Genomic DNA, 14,038 nt, shown 5'->3' on the forward strand with positions numbered 1-14,038 from the left:
CGAGCTGGGGGAGGAGGGGCGAGGAAGTGAAGAGGGGTCAATGGGGCCGGACAGTCGATATCTCCCCCCCTCAGGGCATGTCTGCATAAAGGGGGTCGCATCCCAGTAAGTGTAACAGCGCAGGCGGGCAGGTTGACACACACAGACACAAGAGAGCAGACACAAAGATGACGGCTGGCTCAGGGAGCTGCTCTTTGTGTGTTTTGTGTTCTCCCCGAGCAGACTGACTGGTTGCATGGTTAACAAGCTATTTGAGGCAGAGCGCAGCACAGACGCTACCGCTTTCATCTCCAGTCGTCGGTGGGGTAAAAGCTATCCCCCAAATCCACACAGATGATGCTTTTACTCAAGAGATGTCGCCTCAGTGAGATAACTTAAATAACTCATTATGCAGACATACCATTCCTCAATAATCTTGCCTTAAACTGAATATGCATGTAGGACAGTGGCTGTGCATGTGACACAGCATCTGATGTGGTCAACAAAGGAAAGAAAACCCATTTTACCCTCATACACATTTTAATGTTGAATAGAAATTGGTTCCTTTGCCTGATTGTGTCCCAATTCTCAGATTCAGTTTTGCACCCAGCCAAATACACTAAAAACTCCCAAAAAGGGAAGACTTGAACCCAGTAAACATGAAGCCAGGGCATTAAGAGAGTCTCTGGTCTTTCTTCACACTCAGTTTCCAACAAAGCCATCTTTTGTCAGCTCACAGCAGGCGGCACAATCAAGACACAAAATTGGCCTGTGGCTTGCAGGCTGCCAGATATCCTTGCGTGTTCTAGCTCTAACAGCCAGTAGGAAATATGGAAATGAAGGAAGTCATGAAGCCAAACAATGTCATGTTTTGCAGGAGAGTAAGTGGAATCATGTCTGTGTGTGTGTGTGTGTGTGTGTGTGTGTATCATCTGCAGTAACTAATGATAATGAGGGGCTAATAGCACTGAGGTACTGTAACAAGCACCTACTGTCTGGAGAGGCAGAGCTGCATGAAAATCCCTCTGGCGAGGTGGGGGTGTGGCTGGGTAGGTGGATGGGGGATTTGTTTAATTATGCATAAGATCTGGCAATGAATTCCAAATCCTTTAAGTCTCCTGGGCTTTTGGTATATGGGAATAGTCTTTTAATATTGCCCCCCCCCCCCCCCCCTTCTCTTCACAGGATGCTGCATATCCCTGATTTGGTTTTTCATTTCATGTGAAAAGAAAACAATTACAATCTCTGAATAGTATCCTCTTATTGAAATAATAGAAAGGAGATGGTGGCATTCACAGATGGAGTCTGTCAGGGCAGAATCATGACACTGGTCCATTTCCTCCCAAAAAACACAGGCTTTGCAATGAACTCTACTGTGCTCTGGCTCATTTAAAAAAAATCTTTTCATCTTTTGGGAAGGATCAAACAGTCATGAACATCAAAATTGAAAAAGCTTCAGATGTTCTGTATGCAGTCTTAATGAGAGATTTCCCAGTACGAAGCTGAAGCAAACTCAAAGTAATACTGAGGGAGACGGTGAAACTCTGCTATGTGAATAGGCAAGTTAGGACTTGTATTCTGTGATGACAGCTACAGTAGACCCCTCACTTCTACCTCACAGTGCCTGTTGCTATAGGACTGTGGCCTAATACATAGATTTGGCATGTCTTTAACGCCTCAGGCAACAGATTAAAGGTCACAATTCATCTTATGCTATAATGCTATCATTACAACAATGAAACTGTTGCATTAACGTTTTATATTTGTGTCACACTGTAGGAATAACCAATGTTGCTCTCTATTGACCTTTTATGATTGATCACTGGGGGAAAGCAACATGGGATTAAATAGAGTGTTTTGCATTTGTTCTTGGACGTCACCTGAGTAAGATTAAGTACCTACAGAAGACTGTGTAGCCATGAGTTTAAAAGGAAAAAAAAGATGTTTATTTAATCGTGACCATAGTATTATAAGGATACACTTTACACACTTTTTTTTTTTTTAATCATTAATGAGTTACTGACACGACATTTACACTCACTCTAGTTTGCCCTATAATTTCCTTTATCATCATGTCATTGCTCAGTACCTGAGGTTATTGAGGCAACAAAGCTAAAATGCAGCAGTACATTTGCAGTGACAGTATATTTGGTCAAGACTAAGTTATGACAATAATCTGACTTGTGCTTTACAATTTAAAAAATATTATGGCGTAAAAATATTAGCTACATTTGTAAGACCTAGAAAAAAGAGGTTAACCAAACTGCAGTGACTGCACCCTGGCTAGTTAAGGTTAGCAAGTGACACAGCCTGAGCTAAAGCTAATATACAAACCTTTTGCTTGTAATTGAAAAATCTGTTTTAGTGTTCCAACATCTTAGTGAATTGGGTTTGTCATATGACATAAACTCTAATCAGTATTCAGGGAAAGTGGCAACATAAACTACTTTCTAAAAAAGGTAACTAGCCTAGCTTAGCAGAGAAGCAGCAACTGCCTTCACTGCAGCATCTGACTAGTGGAATTCACATGGTTGAGGCAAAACTACCTAATATTTGAACATGAATTAAACTAGCTCAGACAAGAAAACCAACTGAAATCTGCATTTGTAGATATTACATTTGCCTTTACATTATCCAAACAGACAGTGCCTTTTTAGGTTTTATTAGCCTGTTAATCTGCTAGCTGCTGAACATTTTAGCGACCGGATGCTAACTCTACCATGCTAATAAGCCTTATTTTTAAATAAGAAATAAATAAATTGACTTAATAAGTCACACACCTAAATGACAGCGACTTGGACAGTGAGAGGGACACCCTGAGCTTGGCCAGGTAAAAGGTAACGGTCAAGGAGCAAAGAAACTAGATGATGTGATTCTGAATTTGCCGGACATGTCTTGCACTGTATAACAGAGACAGATTAACAGTTAGTCCTTTGCACACCCTCTTTCCCTCTAGCTGAGTGAACAACAGGTGCCAGACTGTAGGGAGATAACATTCCCTTTTTATTGCATTTGCATAAGCAGACATCAAACGTTTAAAATGTTATGTGTGTGTGTGTGTGTGTGTGTGTGTGTGTCTGGTGTGTGTTGTGTACGTGTGATGTAGAACGTGAGTGGATAAATGGACAGGCTGTACTCGTAGTCAAAATCAGAATAGTGCAAACATACTCACACTTGACCGATTACAACCTCATTCCAAAAGGGTTTTACATACAACAGCAACTGATTTAGCACAGGGGATAGGAAGTATGTGTGTGTGTGTGTGTGTGTGTGTGTGTGTGTGTGTGTGTGTGTGTCTACAGGGAATGCTTGCACGTGTCTTTGCCTGAGTGAGCGAGTGCATGTGATCCTAATGTCAGGCTGGTGGATGTATTCCTTCATCTTAATGCTCTCTATGTAATTACTATGGGGAGGGGAAAGTGGGGAGGCTTTGGCTCCTGCGTCAACAGCCACCAGTCGCAGCATAATCCAGTCCTGCTTGTTCTGTCCAGATTATCAACATCTATTCCCTAATCGTATTCGCCAAACTCTGTGATGACATTCCATCTGGGGCCTGCAAACAACACGGGTGCTGCAATGACAAGACAGGATAGACCGGTCAAACCACAACTACTGCTGCTGTTGCTACTCCTCCGAGCACTTCTCTTATCGTGTCTCAACAAATCCAACTGCTGTGGGAAAACAGCAAAAAAAAAAAATCACCTAGAACAGTTTACGAGCGTCACACAGTTTGATTGAGTTACTTAATACACACCATGTACCACAGCAGGTGGGCCGGTTCCTGGCTCTGAGCAAACATTGGTGTAGTTGAATGTCATTTTGTTTCTCTTCTCCTTCAACAAACATGAATAGAGGAAATAGGTGCTCGGATGCGTTTGCACACCATTACCTCTCCCGCGCAACTGACCAGTATTCATCCACACTTCCTATTTTGTTACCTATTAGGTCGATCATTACAAAGAGCTAAGATGAAGTGACACAGCAGAGAGCAATGTCATAAAGCTGGTGGCATTTCACCTACTTTGCATTTGACTGAATCAAACTGTGAACCTGAACGCTCCTCTGTGTTTGGAGGTCTGAAGGTAAACACACGCCCCCGATGGCAGGACTTCGCTGAGTCCTGGATAAAGCGTGTGTACCGATCCCCCTCCCGCGCTCCTGCCACGGACAGACACAGGGATGGGGAGGTGGTGAAGTCAATATTTACCGCTCCACACACACACACATGGCCCGGCCGTTACCATGGAGGCGATTCCAAGCATTCCACAAACCAACAAACTCCACAGATAGTTGCACACACATTTTCTGGGCCAAAACACTCAGAGAACACTGCATGCCTATCCGATGAAGAAACTGATGAAGAAAAGGCAAGATTAGTAGAGACTCCGTCTCTCTGAACTGTGTCTGTCACTTCCTGAAAACATTTGGGAGAAACAGAAATGGGGGAGGGTAGGGAGGGATGACACAGAGAAAGAGAGAGAAGGTGAGATCACCTGAAAAAACTCTTTCCATTATGATGTTTTTGGTTCTACCACAGGAAGATTCCCATAAAAACATCATGTTTACCCATTTCCTCAGCCTCTCAGGAGCCTGCAGTGCTTTGGCTTCTATAATAGGATCAGGGGCTATGAGCCCTTATCCCTTTCACTGCGTGCTTGCGTCTGTGTGTGCATTTCTCACCACTGGTATTTTTGCTAAAAAAGCGACCTACAGTGTGTTCACGTCACCTTTTGTTTGCCAAACGCTACAGCCAACCCAACTTTAAAATCATATGACATCTCTGGGCTCACAGAGCCGAGCAGCTGGCCGCTCCATCTTAAACCCCGTGCTTACAGAGGAATTTTTTTGTCCACTTCCAAACAACAAACACTGCTGGCACCAACTGCAGGTTCATGGATTTTCTGTTATCCCCTGCTCCTAATCTGAGTATGACATACATCAAATTATTTTGGGATTGAGGCTCAGTAAGAAAATATCTGGGCCATTTTAGATGAGGTGATCTGTGGGCCTGTCTGTTAAAGGGATAGTTCAACATTTAGAGAAATTCATTTATAAGTTTTCTTGTCAAGATTTAGATGAGAAGATTGACACCACTCTTATATCAGTCTGTTCAATATAAGGCTACATCCAGCAGCCGATTAGCTTAGTTTAGTCCAAAGGCAAGAAAATCCACCTACCAGCACCTCTAAAGCTTAGAGGGGAGCTGCAAACTATATATAACCTGTTAAATTAGTGAGTTTTAGAGGTGCTGGTAGGCAGGTTCTGTTACTTTGGACAGAGCCGGGATAGCTATTTTCCTATTTCCAATCTTTATGCTAAGCTAATTGCTAACCAGCTGCCGGTTGTAGACTTGTATTTAAGGGAAATATATGATATTTGTATCTATAACCGCGTTTCCACCGCAGGAACTTTCCCCAGGAACCAGGAACCTTTTGAGGAACTAAGCGCATTTCGACCTCAGGAACCAGGGTCTAAATATAGTTCTGGGGTGATTGATCGACCCCCTAAAAAGTCCCTTGTCGGGGGGGTAGTACTTTCCAAAGATTCAGGAACCTTGGGGTGTGGTCTGCAGTGCTGAACATTTCTGACTGGTCGAGTACTCACTGCATTTTATTTCACCCGCCATCTTTAAAACTCCGCAGCGAGCGAGCAGCGAGTGAGCAAACACATTTTCCACACCGCGAAACAAGTCCGGGAGAAGGTTTAAAAAAAAAACTGAAACAGGACTACATGAAAATAAAGGACAACAACATCCGGAGTGGCTAGGGTTACCACCCGTCATGTATAATACAGGATCGTCCCAGATTTGAAAATAAAATGCTGCATCCTGTATTGAATGAATACAGGGCACAATTTATCCCGTATTTTCGTTCATGTTATATCCTCAAAGTGCTGTGAATAATGTAATGTCAAGTAATAATCTTACATAATCTCCCCGGGACTTTAGGCCACAGACAACAATGTGCCACAGGAACCTTTTAGTTCAGGAAAAAAAGTACCTAAAACTAAAAGGTACTTTTTTGGTCAAAACCCGGCTCATCTTCTGGAAAAAGTTTACATCTCAAATTGTCAAGCCATTCCTCTGAGATCAGGAAGAGGTGCGAGACATTTTCCGCCTCATTTTAATTCATCTCCAACAGCCTAATCTCCTGCTTCTTTCCATCTTCTGTCTTCTCCTTCCTCTCATCTGGGACCAGCTCCAGCTACTCCATCCCTTACAATATGCCAAAGCCCACAAGGCAACACTCGAGCTCAACACTTTCCCAGTTCCACAGGCAGCACTGTGATTAAACCTGGAGAAGAGGCCACGTCACTGTGGGACACACCTAAACATGTAATACAAAAATCCACCTTCCACACTGACACACAGAGATTGTCTGGAGCTCAGACCTGTCAAGTCACATGACATCCGTCATACAGAGTAAGAGACTGTACCTGAGAGTGTGAGAGTGTGTGAGGTGACTTCACTCACACTGGGGATGTCTGTGTCCTACAATCATTTCTGACGAAACATCATCAAAGTTCAGCCGTAACATGTCCTGCTTTGAAACCCTTACTGCTGCGATCCTTGGTCACTGTGCTATCTTTAACTGTAGCTAACTGTAAAAATAAATAAATAAAAATAACAGTGGGTACTCACTTGCACCTAATTCAACTGAAACCTTTGACTAACCTCCCTAGACTGGGTGTGACGGGGACGGCTTAGACGAGACAGTGATACGACATTACTGTAATTTCCTCTGGTTAGCAGAGGAAACAGCAGAAACAGAAACAGCAAATAAATTCCACAACATTAAGCAAACCATTGCGCAATTAAACATTTCACAGTTTCATGTTTATAAGGAGGAGAGAGAGCATAATGTCAAACGGCACATTAACCGATTGTGAGCGAGTGAACCTCATGTCAAAACACATGCACTGTTTTATGGCCCGAGGTCTCCCAGCTGTTCCCCTGTCACTATATGCTGGATACAGACCAACAGGAGCAGTAGCGGCAGCGGCTATCTCTCCTCCTAAAAACTATGAGCTTTGAGGCATCTGTGGCATGCAACAGAGCTGTGGCTGCGGTGAATGGACCCTCAGGTATTCACAGTATTGTGTTGATAGTGTGAGAAGCGTATTGTTCCTCTCTGGTGTATTAAATACCAAGAACAGGCGGAACGGTTCACTACTGTACTGATGAAATCTGCTCCACTGTTCTTGACTTACATCCAGGTTTATGTTGCTTCTGGGCTTCGCTACAACATCGTCCTCACATCCTTTTCTCTCTGCACCTCTGCTCTGCTGCTCTCATCTAAATATGGTCATTATGTGAACTGAGACTGATGAGCTGTGGTCATGTGTTCAAACGAGAAATGGAGACGAGGGAGAGGGAGCGAGATGGAGGAAGTGAGGAGAAGAAAAAAGATAATCCTCATGGGCTTTGCGCCCCCCCCCCCCCCCCCCCAAGTCTTACTCCCTCACACTCAGTCTACCACCCCTCTCTCTTGTGCTCTCTTCCCCATTCTTTCTCCAATCCTTTCAGGAGATTTCCAGAGGGAAATGGTGGAAATAAAGGATTTCAATTCCTCTGATGTGTCAGCCGCTGTCACGTGAGGAGGAAGAACATTATTTTTCTGCTTTCCAAATATTAGTAAACTGGCAGTCAACTCAAAGAGGTGGGGAGACATTCCTGCTGAGAGAGATATCTGACACATGAAAACACAGGGATCCAAAAGTCTTTGACTGGTAATGCTATGACAAATATATTAGAGATGCAGTTTCACAAAGCCCTTCAGAAAGGACGTGTAATATCACACAGGCCTATGTTTTAATGTTTCAGAGTAGCTATATCTCGCCCACAGTTATGGCAAACCCTTAAATTCACCTCCTCTCATCACATTTCAAAGAGGAAGCATTTGATCTGCCGGAGTCTACAGAGACTCCCATGTGCCTCATGCTTTAGTAAAGCAGGGCTTTCACTGTTTAACTTCTCATCAGCACAGCCAGGCAGTAAGAGAAATCTGTGCAGCGCTGAAATCCAAGGCCTGACCCAGAGGGAATATAAACATATATATGATGTACAGAGCAGCAGCAAATTAAATAAAACACTGGATCATAGTATATTACACTGCCAATCAAAAATTTTAGAACACCTCCACTGTAAAACACTTGCTGAGTTTGATACTTGCTATATAAATAAATATGTGCCATTCAAATAATTTTTTACTAAAATTTAAGTAAGACCAAAAACTGAAAAAAAAACAATTCTTGAAACAAGTAATGATGCAGAAAACTTACAGTTTTTCTGCAGCAGTGGGAGTAAATGAAGCCTTTAAGTAATTCCTACAGGTGTCCCAGGTGGTACTTACAAACAAACCCTCTGTTCTGTAGGCGGTGTATGAACAGACAGGGTTACTACACCCTCTGAAGTATTAATTCTACATTAACATTGCTCTGCAGGAAGTACAACTGTATATTGCCGTCAAACTGACAAGAAAAAGGCAGTTAACAAAGGACAACAGGTTAGTCAGGGGTTCATCCCATACAGGAAGACAATGACCTAAAACATTAGAGGAAGAGAACAAGATGGTGGTTTCACATGATGGAAGAGCAGCACAGTCTCCCGACTTAAACCCCATGGAGCTGGTTTGGGATGATGTGGACACAAGGCAAAGCAAACTACAAGTGAACACGCGTGAACTTCTGCAACAGTGTTGGGGCGAACTTTCTGAACGATATTTGATTTCCATTACAGAAAAGACGTAAGGATTTTTTTTCAGCTGCTGACTCAAAAAAGTGATTAAATTTTTGCCTTAATTTCAGAGTATACTGAGATATCAAACTGTGTAAGTTTCAATAACAACTGTAAAAAATTGAGTGTTTTTCACCAGAAGTGTAAGACACTAAGCATAACCATGTAAACGTGTTCTAATATGAGAAAGTGGGCCAGGTGTGTATTTGTGTGTGTGTGCCGTGGCATTCCCGGGTCTGTTGCAGCAGTGCGACTGAGCCCAGTCATGGCTGAGGAATGCAGGACAAGGCAAGTTTCAACCTCTCTCCCGCTCACACAGCCCTAAGCAGGAATGTACAGGGAGCAGGTAGAGACACCGTCCGCCCAGGATGTTCAGATGCGCGGGCTGCCCCCGAGCGACGCATGCAACCCACCCCAACGCATTCCCTTTACCATCTGTCAGGGAAAGGGGAACGCAGCGTCAAGCAGCCAAGTTTCGCAGAATGTTAGAACAAGAATGCAAGTCAAGGTCGCAACACACACTCTGGCCGCTCATCCCGCCATGAAAACGCTGTGGACCTCATTGTGTTTATTGTCAACACAAAATAAATCGCACGCTGAGAGCGCCATATGCTGTGACGGATCCTCAGCTGATTCTAGTACTTTTCTGTGTCTCCAAGATCTCTACTATCATTTAAAAATATGTATCCGTACACAACGACAGAGGTTGTCTTCACTGACGAAACAGAATATTTAAGGGTGAAGAAAAAGAAAGTGTCTGCCAATGATACACAGCATTTTAAGAGCAGGGGAACAGCACGGTCTCTGTGCTTATGTGCAGATGCATAAATAAAGCCTGCTGTTTCCACATTTCTATAGCTGCTTTGGGTGAATTCAAACTGAAAACAAGACACAAAGATCCCAGTATTGGGGCCCTGCTTCCTTGGAGATAGACAAATAAGAGCAACAGAGAAGCAGAAACACCCACCAGGGTTTGCCATTAAAATTTTAAAATGTGCCCATGTCACGCTTCATCATCAAAACATAACTGCTCCCTGCCACGACATTTCCATAACAGATTGGAGGGCAAGGTCCCCAACACTGGAGTGATTTCCTCCATCTCTTTTAAACCACCCCTTTGTTCAGCAGGGCCTGATTTCAATATTCAAATGCAGCTCAGTGGGGCGGTGAGGCAGCGAAGGAGACGCTGGCTGCGAGGCAATCAGCGGAGAGCTGCCGGTTCGGTCGCAGCTTTCATGAGAAACAGAAGGGGGTGGGTTCACCAAACTGAGGAAGGTGACCCCCGCTCTGTATCTTATCCGCACTCACATCAGGACGGACGGGGATGACACCAGGGGGAAAAAAACTTCCTACAACCTCCGTCACACACATCGGCAGGTCACTGGCACAATAAGTCCTCGAACCTGAACAACCGTATAGCTCGTTGTTTTTTTCCAACTCTCTGATAAGACCCATAGGAGTGTCTCCTGAAATAGCACCCCTACGGCGACAGGCGTGCCGGACCTCGGTTATCATGGTTACAATAAAAAACACGTGGACTGTATTGAGAGCGGAGTACCTACCTTCGTCGCCATGGTTACTATAATAACAGTCATGGCTTGGTTAGGTTTAGGCACAAAAAGTACTAGGAAAAGATCGTGATTTGGGTTAAAATAAGTACTTCCTCAACACTAGATGTTGCCATGGTTACAAAAATAAAAACGTGGTTAACTTAAACTGCTTCTTTTTCCCATGGGAATCGCACACTGCTCTCCTGTCATATCCCTGTTTTGTTGAACCATCCATCCACTACAACTTCCTCCTGATGCGGACTTTGTCGCTCTTTACACTACGCCACCGTCACCTTCTCCCTTTGCTCCTGTCATAATTACTACGGCCGCTAGATGTTGCCTAACAACCAAACGTAACTATGGCTCATAACCTGCTGCACAAACGACCTATGGGCTCGTTTTTTGTTTTTTTTTTTTTTACAGGAAGACACCCTCTACTGGCAACTTAACACGAATATTCATAAAGTGACATTATCAGTTTAGAGATCAGTAAGTTCACCCCGCCGGGGCTGCTGCAAAGACGGGCGATAGCATATTAAACAATAAAGGAATAATAAACACAGTTGCTCACTGTCCAACAGTCCAGCTAAAAATACAACTACGTTTAAAGTCAGCGAAGAACCGTTGCTACAAAACAGGCTGCGAGCTGAAAAGCCAAATTTGAAAGTGAGAAATCACAGTACTTGGCAAAAGTAATGAGTGAATCATTGTTTAGTTATTGTTTAGCAACCTCCCACAGTCAGTATATCAGACGGTAAAAACATTACTTTTGGCACCTTTAATATCGATGCAAAGACCATGAGTCTCAGCTACTTGGATGTACGACTGCAACAATGATCATTCCCATTATGAATTGATCTACCAATTCATTTACCGATTAATCATATTTTTTCAGATTAATTTTAGGTTGATCGAAAAACTGTTTGTGTATCGACACAACTGTGGTAAGTACAATAATAATTAGACCCAGGCACATTTCTGTCCATTCACTCTTCATTCCGATTCTGCTTCAACGTGTGACTCAGTGGAAAAGAACTGAAATCATATTGTGTTCCCACATCTCTTCATGCAGATTCTTCTTTTCTTAGGAAATTCCACACAAGCATATTTGTGTTATCAGGTTTTGGTAAGATTATAAGATCTGCCTGGTCCAGAGGTTGAGTCTGACGGGGTTGATCATCTCTGCGAGCGCACGATCTGCATAAAAACTCCCATGTGGACGTCTACAGCAGCGATTTTCAGAGGATGGATGGAGAGCCTCACGTTTTAAGAGCTGGGAGAGCAGCATGTGCTCTTCCCAGCATCTCATCATCCTGACCGGGCTCGCACAGCTGCGCCCACACAAAGCCACACATAGAGGCATCTTTCTAAATGCCAAAGACGCTTTTCCTGTCACAAGAAATGTGCACGGAGCGATGGGAATGAGGGTGTGAGAGTGATCGCTTTTCCACAGAGGCAACAGTGGGTGGATTGAGTGGAGATGCATGGCCTGTGTCACCCTGGCCCATTCCCAGAGCAGAGGGACAGGAAGTGGCCAGGGATCCTGGGAGGATACAAGCCCTCCTCTGTTTGTCTGTATCACACTATCAGATACTTCATTCAAATGGCCGGCAAGCACAGGCCCTTCTGACATAGAGCTTGGAGAGATATGTCAGAGCGCTTCAGTTCTGCATCCTTATCATTCAACTGCCTCTACGTGGGTGCAATGGACAGCTTTGTGGCTTCATGTTTGAACAGCGTGAACTTCCACTTCTGTCCCGTGGTCACTATTTCAGGTAGTAACACAATACAGCGTGGGCTTTCAAAGTAGCACTTTTCCACGGGAGTGAAACACACAACCTTCAGGTTAATGGCGAACACTGAAAAGGAGACGACAATGACCGACACAAAACTAGGCCACTCTCACACATAAAGACTAAAACAGAGAGAGCTAGACTGATAAAAAAAAAAAGCCTGACAGGATGCTGGAGACATGAGACAGGGAGAAAGAGCGAGAGAGAACAGGTGGCACTGGCATTCCCATGCTCTACCGTATGCCCTTGAACGTCGCTGGGCACTAATTAGCACCGAATCTGGGCCAGAGCAACAGAAGTTTAGTATCTGCCACATGAAAAATTCAAAGGCGTTTGTCAGCGGGACGCCATCACAAATCTCATGCCCCCCTTTCGTTTGTACAATCCCTCTCTCTTTCTCCCCCTTCGGAGTCTATCGCACATCTCATTTGCTAACTGAAGAGGGGTTGACGCTGGCATCAGACAAATGTTTTGTTTGTTAAGTACTCCGAAGCCAAAGGGGAATCATGTGTTATTTCAACAAAGAAGTGGCACACTACTACTACAACTACAACAACTACGACTATTAGAGCCCTGACTCACTTACTGACATCCTCCATTGTGCACAATTTGACATCCCTTCTTCTAATTGTTTTTTCTTGTCTTTTTTTTTATTTTTTTTTTTTACTGCTGTTCTTATAAGCTTGCTCCTCTTTATAATATCACCAGCAATTACAATATGTCCTCCGCGCTCAATGCCAATTAATCCTCATCTGACCTAAAGGAAAGTGGGACACTCGTTAGATCAAACGATGGACTCAGCAAAGCGCCGGCTACAGTGGAGTCTGTTTAATGCAGCTGCTCGGTTCACTTCAGTGCAGCTAAGCACAGAGGCAAATGTACACGTCACTATTAAAATGCTCGATTGGCACACTTTACAGACCACCCCTAAATGCTTCTTTTCCATCTCTTCTGAGTAGGCGCACAAAAGCAATTTTTTTTTTTTTTTTTTTTTTGAAGAAAGTGGAAGCGACTTGTCTTGAAGCCGCTGATTCTCCGGAGCCGGATAGCTGCGGAAACAAGCAGTTCATTGATGCCAAGCCCAGTGTATCACCCTGACAGACAGAACACTCCAGTGTGAGGTGTGTGTGTGTGTGTGTGTGTGTGTGTGTGTGCACGGGGGTGGGGGGCAGGGGGGGTGACGACGACAAAGGAGCCAGTCCAAAGACACGTTGCCAATTAGCAGGAATTTCAGCCTCAAGAGCTGCACTTTCCACCAATCTCATTGGAGCTGACATAAACATCTACAGCTCTCACTAGAAGGCATTCATGGGATTCCAAGGAGCATTAGGTTCCCTCTGTGGAGCCTGAAATCTGGCAGTTGGGAGGGCAGCACAATGAACCATCTCGTACCACTTTGAGAAACACTCCTCACTCACTGGTTGGCTGCGTCGCCTGGTGTAGAATGAATGCTAATAGGCTGGTGAAACTGGCAACATTTGTCCTTTGGCTTTACAGTAGGTGAAAGCATAATTCCCCACCCCCCCGAGATGATGCGTGAATTGAGCATGAGAGCGTGTATGGTAAGGACGAGCAGAAATGGGCATCACGCCTGCCCTGGGGTGTTTATACGCAACCGGGCTTCATCCCCAGCATCAGCTTGCGTGTAACTGGCCCAATATTAAATTTAAGGATATTGAATCCATGGGATAATGTGTTTTTGCCTGTTTGCCACCAAACATCCTAATTCCTTCAGGAAAACAGGCAAAATCTGTGGAGGATTAGTCTAATGCACGACTGATAATCAAATGTAATAGCAATTTTATTTTCATTAAAAAACTCTCTCTCTCTCTCTCTCTCTCTCTGAAATGTGTTTCTGGAGAAATGCTTCAGATTTCACAAAGGATTACTGAGACAGAAAAAAACAACTTGTGGGTTTATACACAATATTTAGGTTTTAGGCCGATCAGAAAACTGCAACAGCACACACTGCAAATAGTGGT

The 14,038-nt window shown here is 43.9% G+C and overlaps 1 protein-coding gene across 5 annotated transcripts in view; it reads right to left on the reverse strand.

The window, feature by feature from the left end:
- The window catches only part of src (v-src avian sarcoma (Schmidt-Ruppin A-2) viral oncogene homolog), a 28,805-nt gene that overhangs the window by 13,283 nt on the left and 1,484 nt on the right, over positions 1-14,038 (reverse strand). For 2 of the 5 annotated variants that reach the window (XM_056384497.1, XM_056384496.1), the window contains exon 1: positions 11,040-11,613. The exons of 1 other annotated variant lie outside the window; for it this stretch is intronic. In XM_056384497.1, the coding sequence (XP_056240472.1) occupies positions 11,040-11,063 (24 nt within the window). In that variant the 5' untranslated portion in view covers positions 11,064-11,613. Of the gene's footprint in view, positions 1-11,039; positions 11,614-14,038 lie in introns of those variants that run through there. 2 more of the 5 variants (XM_056384500.1, XM_056384498.1) reach the window with 1 other exon arrangement.

Source organism: Seriola aureovittata, chromosome 9 (genome assembly GCF_021018895.1).
Source record: "Seriola aureovittata isolate HTS-2021-v1 ecotype China chromosome 9, ASM2101889v1, whole genome shotgun sequence".
Lineage (NCBI taxonomy): Eukaryota > Metazoa > Chordata > Actinopteri > Carangiformes > Carangidae > Seriola > Seriola aureovittata.